Source organism: Lethenteron reissneri, chromosome 64 (assembly GCF_015708825.2).
Source record: "Lethenteron reissneri isolate LAM-NWPU_2019-01 chromosome 64, ASM1570882v1, whole genome shotgun sequence".
In the NCBI taxonomy this organism is placed as follows: Eukaryota; Metazoa; Chordata; class Hyperoartia; order Petromyzontiformes; family Petromyzontidae; genus Lethenteron; species Lethenteron reissneri.
Genome location: NC_083842.1, coordinates 1549231 through 1576224, shown reverse-complemented (window position 1 = coordinate 1576224; position 26994 = coordinate 1549231). Strand labels below are relative to the sequence as shown.

The 26994-nt window shown below is 46.4% G+C and overlaps 1 protein-coding gene across 1 annotated transcript in view; it reads left to right on the top strand.

The window, feature by feature from the left end:
- LOC133359159 (chondroitin sulfate proteoglycan 4-like) overlaps window positions 1-26994 on the top strand; it is a 69301-nt gene that overhangs the window by 38148 nt on the left and 4159 nt on the right. The window contains 8 exon segments of the mRNA XM_061577562.1: window positions 3711-3874; window positions 5422-9039; window positions 11853-12326; window positions 14602-14778; window positions 18260-18458; window positions 22248-22379; window positions 23737-23908; window positions 26048-26226. Of these exon segments, the coding sequence (XP_061433546.1) occupies window positions 3711-3874; window positions 5422-9039; window positions 11853-12326; window positions 14602-14778; window positions 18260-18458; window positions 22248-22379; window positions 23737-23908; window positions 26048-26226 (5115 nt within the window).

Here is a 26994-nt window from a genome sequence, read left to right as displayed (position 1 = left end):
TTGCGACCGCGAGCACACCAATTGGGGATGGTCCCGCTACCCCAGGGGGTCAGGACTCGCTGCTCTCACTGTCGTTGATTGAGTGGGGCCGTCTCCAAATGGCGGACAGCTCCCTGCTGGCATTGCGCCGAAAGACGGAGGGTTCCGAAGGTAGGACGGGATGGTGAAGAGGCTTAACAGGACATTGACCTCTATGCTGTGCCAGCAGGTGTGTGAGTCGCATGTTGATTGGGACCTGCAGGTCCCTGGGGTCCTTGCCGCGTATAGAATGGCCCCCCATGCAGCTACGGGGTTTTCCCCGTTTTTTCTAATGTACGGTCGGGAAGCCGACCCGCCCATGGAAACGCAGCTGGGTCTGCCCGCACCACGAACTAATTCTAAATTGGCAGAGCATATTAAATTTAATATTCATAAACTGACAGAGGCAAGGGAGGCCGCACGGCTTAATTCGCGGGCTCGCCAAATTGCGAACGAGCGGTTGCGGGCACGGAAGGTGTCCGTGCACAATTGGGAACCAGGTGACAAGGCCTGGCTGCATTGCCCTCAGGCACCTTTGGCCACGTCGCCTAAATTGTTGAAGCCGTGGCGGGGACCCGTGGAGGTCGTGCGGGTGGCACGCCCCCAGTGCGTTCAGATAAAATGGGGGAAACGCCGTTGGTACGTCCACCCCTCCCGACTGAAACCGTTCTCGCCTCCGTATGGCCTCCCCTTGTGTCGTGAGGGCCGAGCATGTGACGTGACCGACGACCCTGAGGGGGAATTGTCCTTGCCTGCTCCTCACATGTCTCCGCCTGATCCGCTCCCAGGTGTCTCGGAACTGACTGCTGCCGACCACCGGCGGCCGGATCTTCACGGCGGGGCCGGTCCTTCCAGGCCCGACCCGTGCCGTCTAGAGCTGCCGGAGACACCGGACGGTCGCCAACGTCCCGTTCCATACGACGGACCGGCCAGACGGACTCGCGCTAGGTCGCGCTACTTTGTGTAACCTACCACGTGCGGAGTCGAGGCAGCCGGAGCGCCTCGGCACTGCGTGGGTCACAGTGACACTTGGCGCGTTCGTTTTACGGTGTTCGCTTTTATTGTGTTGTTCGTCGGGCTGTATATTGCTTCATATTTAAGGTTGTGTTATGTTGTTGTTGTTGTGTTACGGGGCACACTGGGATGTGGAGTTCTTTATTACTGCGTTGCGTTATGTTGTGTTGTAGGTTAACAGCCGGGCCGGCTGCAAGCTATGTGGGAGGGGGTGATGTAGAGGTGATACGCGCTGGGATTAAGGATCGTATGCACAGTGCGTGATGATTGGCTGTGTAGGTGGTGACGCGCGCTGACGGTGGAGGATCAGGGGTCAGCGCGGGGTCGTGGGTTACGGGGTACCGATTGGCTGTGGGCGGTGACGCGCTGAGAGAGAGTGCGTCGTGATTGGGTCATTAAGGAACGACGCTCACGTCGACGCCGCATCAGCTCCGTCCCTCGTGAGCAGGGGCTATAAAAGGGGATGCACACAGGCGTAAGGGCAGTGTGTAACCAGCGAAGAAGGAAGACGGGGATGAAGACCTAGAGCCCTGCGGTACCTAGCCCCGCTGTCCTAAGGGGACCGGGACTCTGTGTAACCCAGAGGCGAGTGTAGTGGGTGTAGCCATAGGTCTACACGAGCCGAATGTACTATGTGTAGCCAGGGCATAGGGCTTACACGAGTCGAGTGTATTGTGTAGCCAGAGGCATAGGGCTTACACGAGTCGAGTGTATTGTGTAGCCAGAGGCATAGGGCTTACACGAGTCGAGTATATTGTGTGTAGCCAGAGGCATAGGGTCTACACGAGTCCAGTGTATCGGGTGTAGCCAGAGGCCTAGAGCTTACACGAGATTAGTGGAGTGTGTCGGAGGAAGAAGAGAGACCACACGGTGTATTGTGATACCTAAAGGATTTAATAAAAGTGTGTTACCCGTCAAGAAGTTCCTGCCGTCAATTCCCATACTTCAGTTGTGGTGGTTTGTGGCCAGAGCAAGACTACTAATAAACAGATTACCCAGGGTCCCACGAGTCTGTCGTGAGTGCTGCTGCGTTATCACTTTCAACCTTTGTTGCATAGCGTACAAAATTATTATGAGCTGCAAAGTGTGATGGATTCAAAGTACACCTTGAACCCCTTTTCACGAAAAAAATTTAGGTTCTCAGCAAGAAAGCGTGCAACTGTACGTGATTTATAAACTGAACGTGCTTGGTCTTCTGCGGACATCGTGAACTGCAGCATTCCCATCACTTGGCACCCTGTCAAGTGTTTAACCTGAACGCACTTACAATGTGGAGAGAGCTTGCGGCTCTGCCTAGTTACAGATGTGTGTGTGTGTGTGGTGATGCTCCAGTGAGCAGTGAAATGCAACACTCAGCATTGTCGGAGCGCTACGTGATCTTGCTCAGAAATACTGCCTCGTGTGCGTGACCTATCCTTGCGAAACACATGAGGCGTGCAATCTGTGTAAACTCTATGCTTGTTAAAAAAAGGGCTTTAATGTTTGAGGTGTCAGGATATAAAGAATTGTTTTGAGTTAAAGTTGCATGCACGCTAAACATTTTGAACATACACACATGATCACAACTTTTCCTTTTATATATATGGAGATGTGGCGATTGTCAAACACCTAGATACGTAAATTGTGACGGCAATGGCGCTTCCAAACCGAGGGTTCACATCGCCCGTGCCGAGTCGTCAGAAGTGAAGCCGTCAGCACAGCTTGGTGATGCACTGCTGCTGAGAGAGGCTGCTGTGGGTTATCGCGCGTGACGATTATGAAGTGTGCCCACAGTTCAGTGGGCTTCAATTGCCAAATGCGGGACTGGCGATGCACTGCGAGTTACTCGGAGTGCCTTCATTTTTATATTTTAAAACGTGTCGCCGAAATGTAACGGGAAACGTTGAAGTAACTACGTGTGAAATCCAAATAAATTATCTTTCGAGCTGCGTTGTAGGAACTGTGTACACATTTTAAATCCCACGCTCAAGTGCGCTGGGCATTTGTAGCGCGTGGAACGTCGCGGTGTTGACGGAACGTTCGTGGCCTGTCCCGGCCCCTCCTACCACGTGTGTGTCAACTTGTGCTGTTGATAGATGAAGGTGGCAGCTGGAGGAGCCCCGAGTGTTGTATTCGAAGGCGTGACTTGGAAGATAGCGCGGCCTCCAGTGAAGCATGCTCTGTTTTCGTATCTCTAAGGCATTTTGTTTGAAAGTAAGGAAATGCATTTAATTTCTTGGTTCAAGGAATAAAATAAGCATCAACAAAACAAACAATGTGTGTAGATACCTAACAAACATACGGTGCAAGACATTATTAAATGGTATATTGGAGGATATGAGCGAGGGTTTGTTTTAATCAACTTTATAACGTGAGTAGTTAAACAGATAAGTGATTTCGATTTAAAGCTTTCGTGACTGCAGGAATTCATCTTCTTGGTTCTTTCGGTAAAGTCACGTAGAAGGGAAGTAATAAAATAATAAAAATAAAACATAATAAAAAATTAAATAATATAATAAAATAATATAATATAATAATAATATAATAATATATTTTATTATGTTTTATTTTTATTATTTTATTACTTCCCTTCTACGTGACTTTACCGAAAGAACCAAGAAGATAAGTGATTCTTACCGCTTGCCAAGTTGGCCCACTAAGACATGCAACACATCCTCCACTGCCTCCCTTCTCTGCAGCATCATTTTATGGGGCCAGCTACGTAGAGCTGCCACTGGCAGATGCAACGAACAACAATGAGATCTACATCCGCTTCAAGACCGCCAGGCGCAATGGGCTGCTGCTTGCAATCGGCGGGCAGACTGACTACATCCTGGTGGAGCTGCGGTCGGCCCGCCTGCAGGTATCTCCTGACGGAAATCCCATCCCCCAGTACGATAAGCCTGCTTCGGCAGTAGCGTGAAGGGGAATGGCTGTCAAGGAAAATACTTTGCCTCTCCCAGCTTCTTTCAAGGATTTTGGGAAAAACTTGATTTGGAGCTTTCGTGACTGCAGGAATTATGCTTTTGGTTCTTTCGGTAAAGTCTCGTAGAAAGAAAAATAAATTAAATGATAGCATGCGACGTTTCGATTGCAACACAAACAATCATCATCAGGTACAAATGAAAGAGAAAACAAACCTAGTAAACTTAGAAATATAATGCGATACATCACAGAGAGTCGGCTAACATAACAGTCAACACCTTATCTGGTTGATTATGTAATCAACCAGGTAAGGTGTTGATTATGTTAATCAACCAGGTTGTCCAGACAAACTAAACCTTCACCAAGCCAGCAGCTGATTCAAGTGGCGTTGAGCGTGGGACAGCCAAGCTCCGTGAGCGGCTTGCCATGCATATACCGAAGCTACCGGTGCCACGGCCCAACTATGAGAGGGAATGTGATATGGATATAGGCAGAGTTATCTGGAGTAGTGGGAAGGCCCCATGATTACACTGGGCTAAATGAGCCCCTGTTCCATTATAATCAGATATTTTCTCACAGCTGCCTCGCTCTAAAAATAGCAATCACTGAATACGCTGCCTCGTGCCACGGCGTTTAATGGGGAACCAGCGCGTGGAATGCTAGCAACAGCGTCCTGCTTGTGAAATTATACTCCTTAAGTTTGCTTGAAAAATCTATGCTCGGTTTCACGGTGGCAGTTTATCTACCATCAGTGTTACATGGAAAACCTTTGGCCAGATCTATTTTGTCGCGAGGATTTGGCTCATGCTAAACTTGTGAAGCATTTCTGTGGTAAATTTGAGTGAATATTCGTTGGATCTATTTCTCTTCCCTGTGGCATTGTGGGAGATGCGCACTAATGGGGGATCCTCAGGAATCCATCTCCAGTTTCAAAGCCTCAGAACCAGCTGTAACTGCTAACGAGGTTTCCCTTTGGTGCGCAGTGCGCTTGAGTTAAAGAGAATGAGACCATCAATCATCCAAACAGTAAAGCACTTTTATTTTTACTTTATAACCCTCTCTTGCCTGCATTAAAAGTGCCCGCATTGTTATATTTTCGTATTTAGTTTGTGTTCGTATTTGGATTGGGGATATGCCAACACTACACGATGTCCAGCTTTCCTAAATGATACCACAGAGTTTTTGGCATCCATAAAATGCCTAAAAAATAAACACCTGTTGGCTGCAGGAGATGAGCTGAAGACTTTATAAAAAACTGTCTCCGTTGCAAGTGCATTCACTCCTTGGAGTTTCAGTCACCTTAAAATACAGCTGAAAAAACATATAAATGATAGCTAGGATAATGCAACTCAAGGGACCATGATTCCCTATTTTAACAAAATTCTCTTTCCAACGAACTAGAGATAACGGTCCCACTCTCCCTTGTAAGCGGCCACTGTTCCACCAGACATTGTTTGTGTAGTTAATTCCCCGTCTCTCCTTCAGGTTCGGATGGATTTGGGTTCCGGGGAGGTGATCCTGCTTTCTCAGCCAGGCCTACGTCTCAACAACTTCCTGTGGCATGACCTGCAACTCACCCAGGAACGCGAGAGGCTCGTCCTCACCATTGACGAGCTCTTTCCGCTGTCGCTGCGCTTGCCAGGAACTCGTTTCGAGCTCAACGTGCATCACGGAGTCTTCCTGGGGGGGGGCGCGGCCCGGCTGGAGCAGCACCCCTACATGGCGGGGGTCTCTCCCGGGTTTCGTGGATGCATTTCTGATGCGGTCTATAACCAACACGACCTCCTTTCGGTGCTCGCCGGTGAGGCTGAAGAGACGGACCTGGTCCACGAGGTCACGCAGGGCTGCAGCGATGAATTTTCTGCCTTTGAAGAGGATCCCATTCACTTCCTGAATCCTAGGTCATATGTGGCATTTGATACATGGTCAGCCCGGGAGGTGGGGGTATTTGAATGTGTGCTGCAAACTGTGCATCCGCAAGGAGTGCTGCTCTACCACAGCAACAGGCAGACTGACTTCATTGCCATGGAGATAGTGGATGGCTATGTCCAAGCCCTCATTGACAAAGGAAATAGAATTAGGAAAGTTACATCAAGCGTGAAGGTTGACGATGGACAGTGGTATAAAATTAAACTAAACTTGACAATAGCTGAATTGCAACTCACCGTTGGAGCTGAAACTGTAAAGACCTCCCTTGGTCACAAACGGAAATATTTGGACCTCACTGGTCTAATGTTTGTAGGAGGAGTGGAGGATATCAACATGGAGGAAATTTTGACTCGGGGAATTGTGTCTCTGTCAAGGCCGGGCGGACATGGAAGCTCCTTTCAGGGTTGTATGCGAGATGTGAGGATCAACCTACAGAAGCAGAGTCTCCAGGATGCTTTAGTCACTCGAGAAATATCTATAACTTGTGGAGAAGAGCTGGACGAAGAGGATCTTTCAATAGACACCCCAGATTTATTGTTGATTAGTCCGTCTCCTGCAGCTAATCTGCATGGAAATGATGACGATGATGAGGATGATGAAGTTGATGAAATGAATGAGATGCAGAACAGTGATGCCATAATAGTCTTACAAACATTAGTAGTGCAGGAAGGTGGAGAAAACATATTGAATCCAGACAATATGAACATCACTGTGGACTTAAACAATGTGGGACTCCGACAGTCCCAGATATTGTTCAGGATCACCAAAGAGCCACGGCACGGTCTCCTTAAACTCGATATCCCAGGAGCCAATGAGAGGAGGGCATTCACTCTTCTTGATATTGGACACAGACACGTCATTTACGTCCACGATGGCTCCGAATCCCATTCGGACAGATTTAAATTCCGTATCCTCATCCACAACAAAAAGGAGCTGCCTATGTTGACGACGAAGGAAAAGGAGTACACCTTTAGGATTTCCATAATGCCAGTCAATGATCCTCCAAAGTTGAACTTTCCAAATGGTGACTTGTTCATGTTGTTAGAAAACACAAGACGTCAGATCACAGAGAATATCATGGAAGTGTCTGATGTGGATTCCGATGCGAGTAATTCCTTTATCCACGTGACCGATGGCTTGAGCTCAAGCACTGGCTTCTTCTCGTATCGGGACTCCCCTCGTATAAATATCACGACGTTCCGCTACTCGGAGGTTCAGAAGGGCGTCGTTTATTACGCGCACCGAGGGGAGCGCAGCACCCGGTTGGAGCTGCAGGCCAGCGATAGAGATCGCCGGAGGGGGAAGCCCATCTGGCTCAGGGTTATGGCCGTTCCTGTTGAGCTCAGCGTTGTGAACAACACAGGTCTGCTGGTAAACCAGGGCGACGCAGCCATTCTGACGGCCGCAAACCTCTCGGTGCACACAAACGCTGACAAACAGCTGGTTGATATTTGGTTTACAGTTACCGAAGGGTGTCGTTACGGGAGACTACAAAAGCGGTATTTGGGCAGAGAATGGAGACCATCTCACAATTTCACTCAACACGATCTGCAGCAAGCACAAATTCGATACGAGAGCACGGACACATCATACCACTTTCAAAACATTACAGACAGCTTTAAATTTACTGTTACCATTGGAGAGTTCACAACAGACGAACACGAATTTATATTAAATATTTCATGTGGCACCATCAAACTGATTAGACACGAGACTCTAACTATTGCAAGCGATAGGAGAGGAGACATCACAAATGATCACGTTCTGGCGGCAGTAGGCGATGGGCGTCCTCCAGCCTCCCTGTTTGTGTACACAGTTCTTACTCTGCCGACGAGGGGCCGATTGCTTTCCTCTCGAAACGGCCTCGAGCTCGATTCCACTTTCACTCAGCTGGACGTTGAGCTGAACAGAGTTTCCTATGAACTTTTTGGTAGAGCGAGGAGCGATCAGGAGGATAGCTTTCAGTTTAAAGTTAGTGCCGGTCATAATCGGTCCCCACGATATACGTTTCGTATTAAAATTGAGCGGGATCCTTTGAGTGTCATTTTGACGAATGTGGGTCTAAGCGTCGAGGAAGGACGGAGCGTGCCGATTACCAGCCAAGGGCTCTTTGCTCGATCCAAGGTCACCGACGTGTACCGCTTCCATGTCGTGGGCGGTCCACACCATGGGGCGCTGCTGAGAAACGACACTGCTGCCTCCACTCGGCTGGAGAATGTCACACACTTTACAAACCAAGACATACTGAACAAGCGGGTTGTCTATGTGCACGACGACTCGGAAACTGAAAAAGATCAGTTTGTAATCGTAGCATCTCCAATGGGCAACAAACGTGTTTCTGACGCATTGCTAGTGTACAATGATTCGGATGTCGCTCAGCTCCGTAGCGAGGTTGATATCAACGTAAGGCCTATAAATGATCAAAGGCCGGTGCGTGTTGTGGACAAGGCTTTCCACGTAGTGAGGAGTGGGAAAAGATTGCTAACAACAGCAGATGTGTGTTACCATGACCCCGACTGGGATTTTCAAGACTCGAACCTGGTCTACAAACAGCAGGGCACATTCAGTGGGCAACTTGTTTCTGTGAATGACTCGGCTCACAACCTTACGGAATTCAAACAACAAGACCTTGAGAATGGCCTCGTTTTATTCGTACACCACGGAGGAGACGCTAGTCATCTTGCACTGATGGTTTCTGATGGACTTCATCGAGTGTCCGGTCTGCTGGAGATCCGAGCTTCAGAAGCCTTCCTCAGAGTGACGAGTCCCATTAGTGTACTTGTAACACAGGGGCAGAGCTGCACTCTCACCGCACTTCACCTCGGCGTCTTCACAAACATGGACATCAGGCACGAGAACGAAATCCAGTATCGCGTGGCGACTCCGCCGATGCACGGCCAGTTGATCATCGGAGAGGTCGCCAGCGACTTCTTCACCCAGAGCGACGTCACCCGGGGCAGGGTGGTGTACGAGCACGCCAACGGCTCTGTGCCCAGGGACGTGATCGGCCTGCACGTGGCGGCGCACGGCCTGGAGACGCGGGCGGAGCTGGCGGTGCGCGTGCGGTTGGCGGCGCACGGCACCGCCCCGGTGCTCGTGCACAACAGCAGCAGCGGCGGCGGCGTGCTGGTGGAGAGAGGCGGGGTGGTGAGGATCACCGACAGCGCGCTGCTGGTGGGTGGTGCAGTCCTGCGGGGGGGCATGAGTGCCACAATCGCACCCCTCATCAGTCTTTGCTGTTTATTAAACTTGGCCAGAAGCAGAGGTTGCAACCGGGTACCCGATACCCGTACCCTACCCGATACCCGGCTACCCGTACCCGGCCGGGTACGGGTACCCGTTTGCGACCCTGGTGCGGCCGTGTACGGGTACGGGTAGGCCGTGAGTCACTGGTGAGTAACCGTTTGTCACTCATTTCGGGTAGGGTACGGGTACGGGTAGAGAACGGGTACCCGTATCCGGCCGGGTACGGGTACCCATTTGCGACCCTGGTGCGGCCGGGTACAGGGTAAGGAATCAAACCCCGTTTGTGACCTCTGGCCAGAAGCATTTGAGATTCTGGGTATATGTTGTATACATATATATTCTAGATTTGAAGCTTTCATGACTGCAAGGATTCATACTCTTTGGTTTTTTCGGTAAAGTCACGTAGGTAAAAAGTAAAATAAAATAAATGCAAACAACTAAATAACGTTTCGGAGGCAACACAAGCTTCCGTCTTCAGGTGGAACCGTTGCGGCCAAAGTCACTACTTGGCTGTAACGGTTCCACCTGAAGACGGAAGCTTGTGTTGCCTCCGAAACGTCATGATTTTATTTAGTTGTTTTCATTTATTTTATTTTACTTTTTACCTACGTGACTTTACCGAAAAAACCAAAGAGTATACATATATATTTTGCAAGCTATATCTTAGTGAATAATTATAGCAAATTACGTCGTGAATTTTTCGCAAGTGAGTTGAAAGTAGTGTTGTTATTATTAGGAACCTTGGCAGTGACACTCACGCGTAGTGATCTAAATTTACCCACGGATTGTGGGTAACGTTGAGCCCATAGTACCCTGACAAACATACACCGGCCCACTCTCATCTGTTTCACAAGCAAGCTCTTTAACAAACAACATGGCACCGTTTGTTAATACTCCACACAAATTACAGTAAAACTCTTATCCCAGGCCCGATGCCTCCCGCTTTCCACGCACACCACAAGCACCGCGCACTTTCCTGTCATCTGTGTGCGCTGCATTCTTGCTGTTATCCTAGTCTTTCGTGGACAAGAGTAGGGAGCTTAGGAGTCGCACCAATATCTTCTTGCTATCCGAGCCCTTGTGCAGATTGGAGGAAGTGAATCTGGAAGTAATGGCAATGTAATTCTATTACCCGAGCCGTTTTCCCTGGGTGAATCGCCTAGAAGGGTCTCTTTGAAGCAGCCACTCTTTCCATTACCCCAGAGCCTTTGAGAGTCGGGTATTACTTATGCAGGATTCTGCCAACTGAGTCTTCAGAATTTGTTTCTGAAGGTCCAGTTTTTAGGATTTGGAGCTGTTTCCTTTAGTATTCTACACAAGAGATAATGCAAAAGTAGGAATAGATAGAGCAGCAGTTGGCTGTTATGCCTAATTTAAGGCAGTGCAGTACAGCCCCCCCATTTGAGCCCCCCATACTGAGGGGTGAGTTAACATGCCCTTGGAGAAGAGCTGGAAAGCTCTACAGAAATGTATCACGGTACCCGTTTAATGGGAAGTTACTTGTAAATAAAATATTTAAAAATTCTTTTTAAAAACACACTTTAATGAAATGTACCCTACTCGTAATGGCAGAACTCCACGACTCCAGGAAGTGGCCCCGCAGCTTGGCACAGCGTAAGGGACCGTGGTGATTTACAGGCAACGTGAGTTGAGCGTGAACAGTTAGACCCGTAAAAAATATTGTTTAAAAATATATCTTTTACATTTTTTCAATGATAGAATATAGTATTGTCATCAATTTGACATACCTATACCAAGTTTGCAGTCGATACGACATTGGGAAGACGGTTGAAATTGAGTTACAAGATTTGAGGATACGACAACAGACAGTGAGTTAAATAAAAGCATGTAAAATGTTTAAAAATATATATTTTTTAAACATTATAAAATAAAAGCGTGTAAAATGTTTAAAAATATATTTTTTAAACATTTTACACGCTTTTATTTAACTCAGCGTGTAAAAGAATGTTTTAAAATGTGTTTTAGATTTTTTTTTATGCGAGAATATAGTCTTGTCATCAGTATGACATAAGTATACCAAATTTGCAGTCGATGGCACATTGGGAAGTGGGTAAAAATTTAGTTACAATATTTTTTTCAAGGATACGACAACAGACGGAGTGATTTAAATAAAAAGTGTGTAAAAATGCTCCTGCGGTGGCCTTGCTACCATGAATATTTGTGATCTGGAGGTCAAATTATCCAAGGAAATCCTCGTTTAGCATTATCATCCTGTGTGGTACTGATAAGCCATGCTCGGCGCAATGTCTCAAGGACCAACAATAAATTGGATGTCCCTTTTTCTACGTCCATTTGATCGTTATGCCCATCACGTTGTTATACGTCACCCATTCCTGCTACGTCTTCACTTGTTAATTTTTTGTAAGGTGACGAGTTTCTCTTCAGGTTAAAAATAATACAAAAAAATACAATAATGTGTCTAAAACTGCATGTTATGTAAAGGGTTACATAACACATAACCTTTCTAAATGTTGTAATGAGGGCTAAATAACTGCTCCAAAATAACATGTAATTAACTTGCCCATTGAGTTTATTTTCTTATGGTCACAGTGCATTAACTGTTTACACTGAAGCTAATGGATTGTAACCCACGCTTGGGAACTAATGGCACTCTCTCTCCCTAGCCACCATTGTCTCGTGTAATCACGTTCACCCTTTACTGGGTACAACTGTACACATGTGTTGCTTTACACTTTCCCCCCTTGTTGAATTTGTCTAAGGTCTCGCATGAAGCCAGTCTCCCTTCCGAAATCACGTTCACCGTCATAAGACCTCCGAAGCATGGATTTTTGAAGAAGCGAGATGTGACCGTCCCAAAGTCACCAACGCGGAAGGCCGAGGGCCTCGTCTCCTTCACCCAGCAGGAGATCAACGAGGAAATGATCGAGTATCTGCACACCGAGCTGCCCGCGACAGAGGATAGCTTCACAGTGGATTCGTCCAATGGCTTCATGGAATTGCGTGGGGTGGACATGTGTATCAGTGTTATTCCATCGGAGATTGAGCTGACCATTCAGAACCTGACCGTCGCCGAGGGAGGGCTGGCGGTGCTGACGCAAGACGACATATCCAGCACGAATCCCTTGTTTGACCGTCTGAGGTTGCACTACGTCATAGTGGAGCAACCCAAGCACGGACACATTCAGAACGCTCGCAAACCGGACATGCGCCTCGCCGGATTCTACGGGTGGGAGGTAACGCATCGCAGGATCGTTTTCCTCTCGCGTGCGGGGTGGAATGTTCCGTGCGGCATTGAGAGCGCAGAATCAGGTGGCAGGGTGTCACGGAGGCCTTGAATGCCCTTTGGATTGCGTTTACTGCTGCGTGGACGAATGGGTTTAATAACCTTCAAGCTACCACTCTTAACATATTCGTACTAATAAAAGCTTGTAACATTCCCTAGACACAAGTTCAGATTAACATATATATGGAATTCATTATAAGTGTGTATAATCATGTTAAGTCAATTCGTTGCTCGTGTTTATCCAGTTAAGAGACCATTAGATTCTTCACCCGTTTTGTGAACGAGCCCAACGTTATAAAAATTACGTCGAGATAATTATTTCTGTTTATTTATTTTACATTACAGTTGTTTAAAGCAGTTTTAAATGCGATGTGGCCTATGAGACCCAAACGTTATCATGCTCTTGCAACATATTTCGGTCTCGTTATGTCCGCGTTACAGGAGATGTCATGCTTTCCTAATTACCTCTACCAATGGTGTTAGGGTTAGGGGCCGTCCATAAATGACGTCACGCACCTGGGGGGGGGGGGTCAGACATTTGTGACGATGTGTGACGAGGGGGGGAGGGGTTTGAGAAATGTGACGTCACATCAAAATGCGCAACTTTAAATACATATAGACAACACGTTCTATTTAATTAAATGGACTTTGTAATAAGTGTTTTCTCCTACAACATTAGAGTGCAGTGCCACATTAAATATGCACTACAATGACAATAGTTTAAAGCGATTTGAAGCATGTTTTATATTTGGGGAGGGGGGGGCTGAGCTTTGTGACGTCATATTTAAGGGGGGGTCTGACCTTTTGTGACGAGGGGGGGGTCAAAAATCGTCCAAAATCGCGTGACGTCATTTATGGACGGCCCCTTATGCGAATCATACAGTCTATGTGAACTGGCTCAATTACGACTGATTGCAAATCCATCCATCTTCCCGTGTACCTGTACTCCACACATCTCCCGCACTGCGTGCTGCACGCTTCTGTGTGCCAAGTCTCTGCTTGCGCCACTCCCCACATCTCCCACTGTTCTCATCTACACCTTTCTCGCTCCACACATCCCCCCCCTGCTCCTTGACACGTCTACCATCTCTTACTCGTGCGACTATCACTCTCGCCGCTCCGCACATATCCTGCGTCTCGCAACGGTCGTCTCCCGCTTCTCGCTGCATGCAAACGCTACCCCTCGATATCCGATTTCTCCACGCATCCCGCCACCGCTCGCTCCACGCGTCACCGTAACGCCTGGGCGGCTCTACGCGCTACCGCAAAGCGGCTGCTGCAGCGCGTCGTCTGTGATCACCAGGCTAAGCGGAGTCGGAGACTTGTTGTGTGCGAGCGGAGAGAGGTGTGGAGTGAGGCAGGGATGGACAACGGCGCAGGAGATGCACGGAGCGGGGAAAGCGGCACCACTGACATGTGACCGATGCGCAATGTCTGCCGCCAATGTGGCAAAGATTTGGACGTTTAATGTAATAAGTAATATTTAAAAAAACTTTTTTTTAAACACGCTTTAATGAAATGTACCGTACGAGTAATGGCAGAACTCCACGACTCCTGGAAGTGGCTGCAAAGCTTACCATAATGTAAAAGACCGTGGTGATTTACAGCCAACGTGAGTTGAGCGTGGACAATTAGACCCAAGCCGAAACATAACATATGAAAATGAATGTTTAAAAATACTTTTTTTTATTTTTTATGATAGAATATAGTCTTGTCATCAGTATGACATAAGTATACGAAGTTTGCAGTCGATACGACATTTGAAAGTGGGTTAAAATTTAGTTACAAGATTTGAGGATACGACAATAACAACAACAGACCGAGTGAGTTAAATAACAGCATGTAAAATGGGTCGGAGGGACATTATTGTTTCATGATACATGTGGGAAATCGGGGGGGATAATTGAATTGAGGAATGTAACGTTGAGTTCGTGGGGATTTTTGGGGGGTCTAAAAAAGTTGATGGATGTGGGAGAACGTGAGAAACGGAAACTTAACACTGAAGTTTCGCTCCGCTTCTGTACTTTTACATTGATGGAAAGAATTGCTGATGTCACAGAGGACGGTCACACTTGTCCAGTTAATTGCATGAATGTCTCCACATTGTGTTTTACTTTGCAGATACTGAGCGCCAATGTGTCGGTCCCACTCGCTGTGTGGCAGTTACTATTTGTTGACGGTGCGGGGTGAACTCAAGGGAATCCCCGAATGCTTTTCCTCTGCAGGTGGCACAGGGACTGATGGAGTACGCGCACGATGGCAGCGAGACCGCCGGTGACAGCCTCGTGCTGATGGCCAATGACTCGCACCTGCACAAGCACAGCCGGCCACTCACCCTGCCCATTCTCGTGGTGCCCGTCAACGACGAGGCGCCTGCCATCATCGTCAACAATGTGCTCAAGGTGAGGGCTTGGCCGGTGGGTCGGGTAGCTGGTGGCACAACACAGAGAGCCACCGATTATCCTGGCTTACAATCCTGGGTGGCTGCTTTGCGGTAAATGCAAGTGCTTGGCTTTTTGATAATTCATTACATTCGCTCCGTCAGCAGTGAATGCTCAAAAATATATTTTAAATGGTATTGCATCTTTGAGAGGTAATGAATAATAACGCCGTATCTTATTTATCCCGGGGAGCCTCTGCACTGAGTGCCAAGGGTCTTTATTAGGGAGCTTGTGCATTGCAACGTTGGATCAATGCCAGCATTGACGAGTTTTGCATATGGGAGGAAACCACAGTGCCTGAGAGAGACCCACACGTGTGCAGTAGGGCTACAGTCAAGGGTCTGCGAGGACAGGTTCGTGACCTGATTTGCTGTACAGGTTTGGAATTTCACAAATTGACTCGATATTTATTTTGAATATGGCCCATCTTGGGGATATATTTGTTTATAGTCAGCAAACATTCCATGACAGGTCAGTTGAGATTGTTGTGCCAAACAGGATAATGGTTTTACTATGATAAGAATATCTTTGTTAAATATGATGGGACACGCTGTGGAAATTGCCAGCCGTATGTGATATCAATCATCGACTGAGTTTTTTTTAGTTGAATGTGGCCAGGTTTCTGCCACAGCAATCAAGGATTGTGCTCAAACCAGCGGTGATTGATGGTGAAGCATCTGCACCTTGGGCAGCTCATTGTCAACGACTTTCAGCCTGTGATTTAAATAGGTATGACGCATGACGTTTGCTGTCATCTGCAAAGGAGTCGATCGTTTTGTGAGTGGAAGATAATACGTCCCTTAAGAAGATAATAAATAATGGAAGAAATTATATTGTATAAATGCAATTGGAGCGCTACTCCCGCTGGTAGAAAGCTATAAATATAAGCTTGCAGATTAGATCGGATTCCAAATGATGGTGTAGCTGGGAATATGATGTAGGATGCCAGACAGTCAGGTGCTTTAGAAATGTTAAGGTCTTTGGTCGTAGATTTGTCAAGGCTTTAACCCGCAATACGAGTCATATAGACCGGTAACTTGTAGATCACGCTTGACGGAATCCGGTGTTGATGACCGCTGTGATGGTATAATAGCTTCAAGTGGTGGAGGAGCCGATTGTTGATGATCGATGTTATTACTTTGCAAAGTAATGAGATCAAGGCAACAGGACCATAGTTACTCATATGAGACGTATTTTCCTGTTTTACCTATTTACTGGATTTCGCACAGAAATTAATACCTCAATTACGGAGTGGTATCTTAATCGCTACTCTATTCAAAGAGGAGATAAAAACAGATTTGAATAATTACAGCTCGAGTCTCCTCCTATCACGCACAAAGACAAAGATCCCCCGTATAGCCTTAACAGACTGTAGGGGCAAGTGCTGTTAGTGAGCACCTATGAAGGCCGGAACGGTATACGAGAGGGTGGGTGGCCAGCACCACGCCCGACCACCTTTGTCTCCCCAGTGGCGATGTTTACACACCACACCAGGTACTCATTTAAGGCTGAGTCGACCTAAGGGAGGCCCAGGACCGGTTCAGATAATCGTCACTGGTGTTGGCCGTGAGCGGGAATCGAACCCGGGTCGCTAGGTTCATAGCGCAGCGCGCTAACCGCTACACTATCGCTCCCCACGCACACACGCACACAAACACACATTATTCTTGAAACTCTTAGGGAACTCAATTACGCAACATTTAAAGGGCCAACCAACTATGCAAGCAATCTGGCTCAAGGACGCATTCTTCACCATCGATCACGTACGTACATACGTACAATCGCACATCATTATGCCTATGTTATCAAAAGGAATTTAATTTCGTGAAGATGATTGCATTCATGAAAGTGCTCAGCAATTCAAGGCCTAAATATAAAACGTATTCCTGCAATGCTCCCACCCCCTCGTGTGCTCGGAGCTGTGGCCCAGCCAGGGCTGACAAGTTCTCTGATGATGATGATGATCATGCTGATCATGCTGATACGAGTACTGCTTATAATGTTAGTGTTCACGATGATAATGGGGAGGCTATCCCTGCAAGACAGTGTGTTATCCACTTCTTCTATGCATGGGTTTTCTCCAGGTATGCTGAGTTATTTTCATTTGTAACATATTCGGTCATAAATTGGCCAAACATTCCTTATGAAAAAGTTTAGAGATTCAGTGGGGCTTCCAGAATAAAAGGACATCTTTAATATTAATAGTGCATATAATGGATTATTGATTTAATTCATTAACATTGAGCTTCGACTTTATAATACATACATCAAATCTTCGGTGTGAGAATGCATTATTTATAGGAGATATAATGGCCAAGACTTGTCTTGAGAAAGTAATGCCCGTTTTTTATTTGAATATGACATAGTCATTATAATAACAAATGAAAATTATCATTGGGAAATTATCTAAGAACTTTATAAAAAAAAAGGCTGAAAAGTTGGCCTCAATTCAGTTAAGTTCATTATTAGTTTCAAGGACAATGAATATTTTATGATAGTTTTTTTGCATGCTGACCTCAAGCATTGTGGTTAATGCAGACATGATTCCTTGTAAAATGTTTCAGTTTGGTGTTTTAACATCTTAACACCTGTTTTGTTGCCAGAAAAAAGGGGAAAAACCTATTATCATATTTTGGTACTGGCAAAGGAGGTCCCATGATGAAAGAGCAGGATGGCGCTCCTTTATAAAACCGAACTTGATTATTAAAATCAGCTGAGCAATGGGCCCAGAAAAAAAAACGCTTTGAATCGGCGCAGATTATTATTGCTGTGGGTCACAAAATCCCACAACCATTTGAGCAAAATCTGCAAGGTACACAAAGAGTGCATGGGGATGGGTGCATGCTTGGGTGTATACGGAGAGACAGAGAGAGGAGCACATGGAGCCAAGGAACCCATGGAAAAATACCTACGTGACTTTACTGAAAGAACCAAAGAGTATGGATTCCTGCAGTCACCATAGCTTCAAATCAGCGAATAAAGTTGACTGTTCAAAAAAGTAATTGGGCTTGAGAAGGGCATTGTCGATTTAAAGCTTACGTGACTGCAGGGATTCATATTCTTGGTTCTTTCGGCAAAGTCGCGTAGAAGGGAAATAATAATAAAATAAAACAATAAAATTATCACGACGTTTCGATTACAACACAAGCAATCATCACCACAGCAAGGAACATTATATCATCATCAGGTGTGAAAACCACAGCAAGCAAATTTTCTTGCTGTGGTTTTCACACCTGATTGCTTGTTGCAATCGAAACGTCGCTGAGAATTTTATTGTTCAATATGTATTATTATATTATTTCTCTTCTACGTGACTTTACCGAAAGAACCAAGAATATGAATAAGGGCATTTTCGCTAAAAGGGCTGATGGATGAGACTGGTGACAGAACGGCAGCCGATGACGATATTAAGTGTACCGTGTCGCCCATTTGTGTCGTGCAGGTGTGGTTTGGCTCCGTGACCCCCATCACGACAGCAGAGCTGAGCGCCCAGGACCTCGACTCGCTACCCGAGGACGTGCTCTTCACCATCTCGCCCCCCAGCAGTGGATACGTGGCGCTGGCCGCCTCGCCCAGCAGGCCAGTGCTGAACTTCACGCAGGCGGACGTGCTTCGTGGGCGTGTGCTGTATGCACATAGAGGTGGGTGGTGGTGTGTGGTGGTGTGTGGTGATGTGTGGTGGTGTGTGGAGGTGGGTGGTGGTGTGTGGGGTGGGTGTTTGTGTGTGGAGGTGGGTAGTGGTGTGTGGTGATGTGTGGTGGTGTGTGGTGGTGGGTGGTGGTGTGTGGTGATATGTGGTGGTGTGTGGAGGTGGGTGGTGGTGTGTGGGGTGGGTGTTTGTGTGTGGAGGTGGTTGGTGGTGTGTGGGGTGGGTGTTTGTGTGTGGAGGTGGGTAGTGGTGTGTGGTGATGTGTGGTGGTGGGTGGTGGTGGGTGGTGGTGTGTGGGGTGGGTGTTTGTGTGTGGAGGTGTGGAGGTGAGTGGTGGGGAGTGGTGGGTGGAGGGGAGCGGTGGTGTTTAGGATTGGTGTTTGTGTATGGAGGTGGGTGGTGGTGTGTGGTGGTGTGTGGTGGTGTGTGGAGGTGGGTGGTGGTGTGTGGGGTGGGTGTTTGTGGGTGTGTGTGGAGGTGAGCGGTGGTGTGTAGGGTGGATGTTTGTGTGTGGAGGTGAGTGGTGGTGAGTGGTACGTGGAGGTGAGTGGTGGTGTGTGGGGTGGATGTTGATGGGTGGTGTGTGGAGGTGAGTGATGTTGGTAGAGTGAGTGGTGGTATGTGGGGTGGGTGTTAGTGAGTGGTGCGTGGAGGTGAGTGATGGGGATGGAGTGAGCGGTGGTGGTGTAGGGGCTAGCGGAGATTGCTGGGCTGCTGTATTGGGTGAGTGGTAATAAGGAGTCACTGGTGTGGCGTTGAGGTGTGCGGATGGTGTGGGGTATAGGGGGAGGATGTTGGGGATTGTTGGGGGCTGTTTGGGGAGTGGGGGTAGGGGGGGTTATCTCGGGTAGCTGGCACTCATGTCCACTGCTGATCCTGAGCAAGTGGTGGATATTCCACATTGCCATGGTAGGGGCAAGTCTGCTCAGGACAACCAACATTGAATGCCCACAGTGGCACTCATTATACCCGAGCGGGCTGATGGGCTGACTTCACCAGGGTTTTCAGTTTTACTCTATTCAATGACAAGTCAAATACTCTAGATCTACATAACTATGGTTTATATTATTGGTTCTTTCAGTAAAGTCACGTAGAAGGGAAATAATAAAATATATTAATATTAAACAATACAAATTCTTTTTTGAGAATTTTTATTGTTTTATATTGTTTTATATTTTTATTAATTCTTTTTTGATAATTTGTTGTTTTTTATTAATATTATTTTATTGTTTCCCTTCTATGTGACTTTACCGAAAGAACCAAGAATATGAATCCCTGCAGTCACGAAAGCTTTAAATCAAAATATAACTATGGTTGTTTACAAATGAGTAGCGGTATATTAATTGCCTTTGTTTTTTCTACCAGATTAAGGTTTCACATTACCTAGCTATATGCAATAATAGCATCCACTTCAGTGGCATTTTTTCTGTTTAACGCGTAGGCTTTCACTGACCAATATCATCCATAATAGAGGTTTTTGGGTTGGATCGCGTAAATATATAGATGTGTCGTTAAAACCCGCCACCACCCGACACAGCCAACTAGTAAGGGTTGTCACGTAAACAGAACGTGGCCAATTCGTCACTAGTACAGCACACCGGTGTGTTTGGAGAGCCAAGCCACAACATTTACAATCTGAGTACGACGTTTCGCCAGTAATTACAACTAGCTTCATCAGGCGACAGCCAGATTTGTGGAGAAGTCCACCTGTTTCGTTCCTTATATAGAGGCATAGATGTGGTGACCACGCTTCTGCTGCTCTTACACAATGTTGGGGGGGGGGGGGGATTACTGACGCAGCGCACATTATGCATGTGCATTATGCGAGCCCTTTGATCTTGTCCTTCCTGTCTATTGTGTTTATTAAAATAGCCGTGTCAACGGTAATCCCTATTGAAGTACGCTGCCCTTTGTAGGCATGCATTTAAATAATTGTATTATTTGATGATTCGCTTCCACGCAGCACTAAGGCAATAGCTATTCGTACGGTTAAAAATATTTTGATTTCTTTAAATTTCGTTAGATTATCTAATTAGTCTCGGCCAGTAGTAGCTAGTTTTGCACAAAACTTCAACATTATCAAGATGAATTGAGTGTCCTTGTTGGCACGCGTGTTCTGCTACTGCTGACAGTTGTATTTGGGATAATTTAATATTTCTCTGATGTTCTTTTAGTCTCGTGCTGATCATTCGTCATGTTTGCCCAACATAGCATTTGCCACACGTGCAGTTAATGCCTGTACACACCTTCTGTTGATAGCTTCGGTAATACATCTTTCGTACCAGATATTAATTTCTGTATTTTATGTACCGTGCCAAATCTGACTCGGATGTTTTGTTTTACCAAACATCTGGCTAGTTTATCAGCGACTACCGCAATCTACTATATTTTGATCATTTTAATTACTTGAGCAGTTTCAGTGCTCTTGTTATTTGATTTGGTTTTGGTATTCAATGCCCTGTTGATTTGTGCATCATTCTAACTGTTCATTTGCAGCGCTTCTTTAACATGTTGAATTTCACTTCTCAGACTGTCACCATCTGACACTTTCTTAGCTCGATGAATGAGCGTCTTGATAAGAGCAGATTTCTGTGCGGGGTGATGGTGTGACTCTGCATTCAGATCGTTCTCGTTTCAAACTCTGCTGGGCCCGTAGGACCTCACACCTGTGTCCTGGCAACATCTGCCACACCCGCTATCTCCTTACATCAGCTGCCACAAAACGCCAAATAGTTACTACTTCAGCCCACAGGGGTGTTGGAGAGTAAATCCACAACAGTTTCAATTTGAGTAGTACGACGTTTCGCTGGTAATTGCATTCATTTGGCGTTTTGTTTACGTGACAAATCCCTTACTAATTGGCTGTGTCGGATGGTGGAGGGTTACGAAACATTTATACTTACAAGATCTAACCCAAAACACCTTTATTATGAATAATATTGGTCGCGAAAGCCTACGTGTTTAAACTATACTGAAACGTCGTGATTTTTATTTTATTTTACTTTTATTAATTTTAATTTTTTTACCTACGTGACTTTACCGAAAAAACCTAAGAATGTGTTAAACTCTATTCAAGCCTTTAGCACATGTTGACTGCACGACTACAACTTTCTCAAATTCCTCACTGACACACTTCAGATGAACCCAAGTGCCACGGCCCATAACCTTAAATCTGAACCACATCATCCCAACACTGATCCCTCGGTCCAATCCTTGAACAACGTCGGTCTTGGCCTGGCTGTCTCTAAAGTCCTCAGTTGCTTTCTCTCTTGCTCTACACCCCAGCTCTTAACTTCAGCAACCAGTGTATTCTATTGAAGGAACCTTCAGTAAGTGGGAGGTCTGTCTCCTTTGATGCATTCAGTGGATAGCTGTATAGCCAAGTGGGCTAAGACCACAGCACCTCTGTGACCAAAGATATGAGCCCTAGGAATTCCACCAACATAAATAGGATCTCATAGTCAGTGATCCTGGCCGTCTTCACTTATTCACTTATTCACTCATGACTTCACCCAATATACGAAGGTTAATAAGGTAAAGTTCAGTCCTTGTCATAATATCCATTGAGGTTTTAGTAAAGGGCCGTGGGTAGATCTGTAGGAGAGTCTTTTTTATGGGGGCGTCTGAATTTCAGAAGATGTAGCTCTCTGCCGAAGTGCTGCGCGTTAAGTGCACTCACCTCGCCATTACATATAAGCACAGCTGCACTCACCCGGTCATTTATTCGTAACCAAAAAAAAAACATTCCCTCTCTCCGTCCGTGTGGAAATCTTGCGGACAGATTCCATGGAGGTGGAGTTTGCTTTCCACGTGTCGGATGGGCAGCACAGGAGCCCGACGGAGGTGTTCCTCATCGCGGCGCAGCGCCTGATCATCACGCTGCACGGAAGCCGTGTCCTGCAGCTCTACCCTGGTATCGTAAACCCGCGATCACCATCCCCCATTGCAGCAGTGGCATTCTGCAGCATTCGGATATCGATGTGATGAACCATTCAAAGGGCTCGACATATTCGTCATTAAGACTGCCTTAAAAATAGTATATTATGAACGACATTTCGGGCTCATTATATATACTTTTTCAGGCAGCCTTATTGACAAATGTGATGCAGTAATTTTAGCTGTGACGGTCCCACCTGATGACGGAGACTTGTGTTGCCTCCGAAACGTCGTGATTTATTATTTTATTTTATTTCCATTATTACTTTAATTAACTTTTAATTTTATTTTTTACCTACGTGACTTTACCGAAAAAACCTAACAGTATAAATGTGTTGAGGTTTTTACATTGTTTGTGCTTGTGCATCGCTGCCAATGCAGTTTCGCCAAATATCCAGAGTAGTGCAATGTCGTCCCGGTGCGCGTGGCAATTGCACCCCGCCACGCTTCTCCTCTATGTCACGAGGTTGCACTTTCTATCTGTCAGTACTCTCTCTCTGTTCTCTTGCCCGTCACGTTGTGTTTTCCAGTTGTGTTCCTGTGACAGTTGCAGTGAAATGTATTATAATGTATTATAAATATGCAACAGCTTAAAGAATCGTGAATTATATTTCAAGATAATTTGGCACGAAATACAAATTTAACGCAATTACAGGTCGCGTCCAAAATCGCGACATAATGATGTAGATATTACATGGCAAACCATCTCAAAAATACCTGGCGGCTAATAATTAAATATTATCACGACATAGCCGTAACATCAGGATACAGCAGATGCCAATCTAATCTCGTGACATTTCAATAGCAGACAGAAAAACAATTCCAGTGATTTATATTTGTGGCTTTACAAGTAATACGTGAGTCGAGGTGTGATTATGGAATTGAAGGGCAGCTCCCTTGTGAGTGGAAGGTATCTACCGCTGAATTTTAAAACATTTCCTAGCGGGGTGCATTCACATTACTGTGCAATATTGTGTAAGCTGTGTTTTGTGCAATAAGTACAGCGTGGTTTTTGATGTGCATTATTTGATGCATATTGTGGTACATGCAGTGCAATTTATTGTCTGCATAGCGTCGTGTAAAGCTCTTCGTTGTGGAGCGTGCACAGAGTAAGTGGCATTGCAATGTCTAATGTTGCGGAGTTTATTTTGTTGTTTGTCGTTCGCGATGCAAGGTGTGTGTTGTGAGGCCGTGTGCCATGTAATGTGTGTGGAGCAGAGTGAGCTGCATGCGCTGTGGCCTATGTGGTGCATCGTGCGCTCTGTATCGCGGCCTCTGAGACATATCCCCCGCACCATGTGTGGTCTGCACTGCACGCCGTCGCCCCTCCTTAGGTGCCACGCGGACCATTGGCAGCCAAGAGCTACGGGCGTCAACAAACGACGAAGACCCATTACGCCACCGCCGCGTATTGTACTCCGTCAGCCGGGGACCTCGGATGGGAGCACTCGTACGCGCAGATGCCCCCCACAACCCCATCTACAACTTCACGCAGGAGGAGGTATGATTCCTCGCTTGCTTTTGCCCATGCGGAGAGCACAGAATCCAACATGACTACAGCAGAATTCTCCTCATCCAAGGAGACATGGAGGACGAAGATCACGGGTCTCATTAGCGTGGTTGTCCGCAAATTTATGGAAATCATGGCCAAGGCACGGCTTTGCCACAAGGCTCCACTTAGCCCTGAAAATGTGTGCAGAGTAGTAACGATGTTGTTTTCCCGAAGTGAATTCCAGGAAAAAGGGACACTTCAAGACCTGCGAATAGGATGAACTCCACTTATCTGCAAAGAAAAAAAATGGCAGCTACTTGGTTAGTGAAATGTTTCATTGCTGCTGTTGTGACATGATGCAGCAGCAATGTAATTCGCAGCAGCAATGTAATTTTTATTTAAACTTTGACCTGTCCGGTGACAACAAATTGACAGACCATCACAGCACAGCCACCAGATCCAAACAACAAGAACACAACACTAGCAAGAGCATTGCGTACGTGAATTAGTTTTGTCCAATTAGACAAATAAGTGAGCATATCCATCCTCCAATGAAAGTACAAACTACAAATGTGATTGACCTGATTTTAACAGACACATTCCAGATCGTCATCGGTATCTCTGTCCGTCCACAAAATAAGCACAGCAAGAGACCGTTGACCGGTGCTGTGATGCAAAATGCACTTTGTCGGAAGACCCCAAAGCAAGATTCCCCGACCTGCACTAACACGTCCCCGAACGAGGAGAAAAGGTGGGGATCGGCCATCATTGTTTGTGCCCTGTGGGCCGAGCGCTCCCGCTGGGCTACAGCTTACACGAGTCGTGGGTCGACGCGTGGAGACATGGGCAGGCTGCACTGGAGGAGGCTCGGGACTCCTCGAGTAGGTCCCCTCGCTCCACCTGGGGACCGCACGAGAGGCACGGGCTGCTGTGTGAAGACGCCGGTTGAGCAGAGAGGGGCCCTCCTCCGCTCCACAACGCCAGCTGTGAGAGATTATTCATCGGGGGAATAATTATTGGACGTGATGGATTTTCCTGCAGTGCAAAATGTAATCAGCAGAAAATCATTCCAACCGGTGATTTGTTACGTGTGTGCTTACTGGGCGCAGTGAAGTGCGATCATTGCCCCCGGAACGGGCGAGACGCGAGCTCCGTTTTGCTTGAACGAATCAAGCCGAAGTGAGAGAATCCATCATCGTGGCATTCGCGCAAAATCGCCGTCTCCACGTAGGGGATGTCCAGTCAGGCTCCGGTCTGTGCCACACAGATATTGGACCCATCCTGCAAAGAGCGGAGTGGGCAACGGGTCACATGGTGTCCGCATTTGTTCATTCTGAGGGAGTTAAAAAAAACGGTTTTTCAAAGAGACCGAGGCCACCGAGTGATATTAAAATGAGAAGCTGCACTGAAGGGCCCTTTATTTAAATCAAGAAAGGGAACCTTTTCTCTACAGAGCAGAGCCTGCGTCATCTCAGAATGTTCATACAATAGCTGGGTGTGTATTGACACTGAGAGCACATTATACTGTTGCCTTCCTGAAGTTAAGTTAATTTGAAATTATTATTACAATTTGTGTAACCAGGTGAACATGCAATAGACCAGGATATTGAATGAAATAAGTAATATTTTAAAATACTTTTTTAAAAACATGCTTTAATGAAATGTACCCTACTCGTAATGGCAGAACTCCATGAACCCAGGAAGTGGACCCGAGGTTTGCCACAACGTAAGGGACCGTGGTCATTTACAGCCAACGTCAGTTGAGCGTGGACAATTAGACCCAAGCCGAAACATCACATATAAAAATGAATGTTTAAAAACAATTATTGTATTTTTTTATAGAATATAGTATTGTCATCAGTATGACATAAGCATACCAAGTTTGCAGTCGATACCACATTGGGAAGTGGGTTAAAACCGAGTTACAAGATTTGAAGATATGACAACAACAACAACAGACAGAGTGAGTTAAATAAAAGCGTGTTTAAAAAGGCTATACGTTTTCTGGAGTAAATACAGGTGTTACGAGGCTCAATTACCAAATAGACACCGATTGTATATCAGTCACCATGTGTGCGTAAAGACACATGGGACCAGGATAGACGTGGAAACGGACCGTACGTTGCGGCCTGTGTTGATGCCCGCAGGTCGACTCAGGGGCTGGTTGCCTACAAGCACGGCGGCTTTTCGGATCCGCGCTGGGAAGCCGAGGATGACTTTGAGTTCACGGCGCTGTCACCCCCTGCACGGCCGGAGAAGCAGAACCTTCACTTCTCCATCTCCTACCGGCACACGGACTCCGAGCACCGCAGCAGGCTGCTCGCCAACACAGGTTCGTTCCCCCCGTCGCACCGTATCGCCCTGTGCCTGCTCAGGACACCGAGTGGTTACTCGTAGAACCGTTATCTTAGCTTATGACCAGATTCATAGGCCATCTATGGACAAATGGATAAAGTTAAATGGTAAAAGTAGAGGTTTTCCAAAAGTCGATATCAAGCTGCAGTTTGCTGTGTTACAGACCGTATTCATACGTAAACAGTTTTATGACCCACATCTGTTTGTGGGTCGTATTTTTTACGCCAAATTTTTTGTCAAGAACCCTCCACCGCCTGATACGATTGTCACGTTTACAAAGACGCTATTCGCACGTGGCCAATGTATGGATCGCATTCTGAGAAATACATCTCCGCACAGGTGGCTTCAGCCTTTTCATGACTGAATTTAACACGGAATTTGGGGGGGGTGGGGGTGGCATTGGATAGATGAAGCTCGTAAAATAAGAATTATCCAATAATTAAATATTTATGTATTCAATTGGTATTACATGAAGCAACATTGCCTCCTACTGAGAAAACTTGGCAGGAGCCTCCTGAAAATGAGTCTTAAGGCTCAGGTGAGGCTTCCCTGGCTAAACAAGCCATGATAGTGATGATGCTGATGTTCAGGCTGCAGCGCAGTGCCACGGGGTTTGGGAGTTTCACCAATCTGCTCGAGCCAACGACCCTTTCATTCAAAGTGCTAGATTACAGCCGTGTGACAATGTGCCTGGAATCAATTTATTGTTATCACTTTGTCAAAATATTGACACTTCTTCAATCTA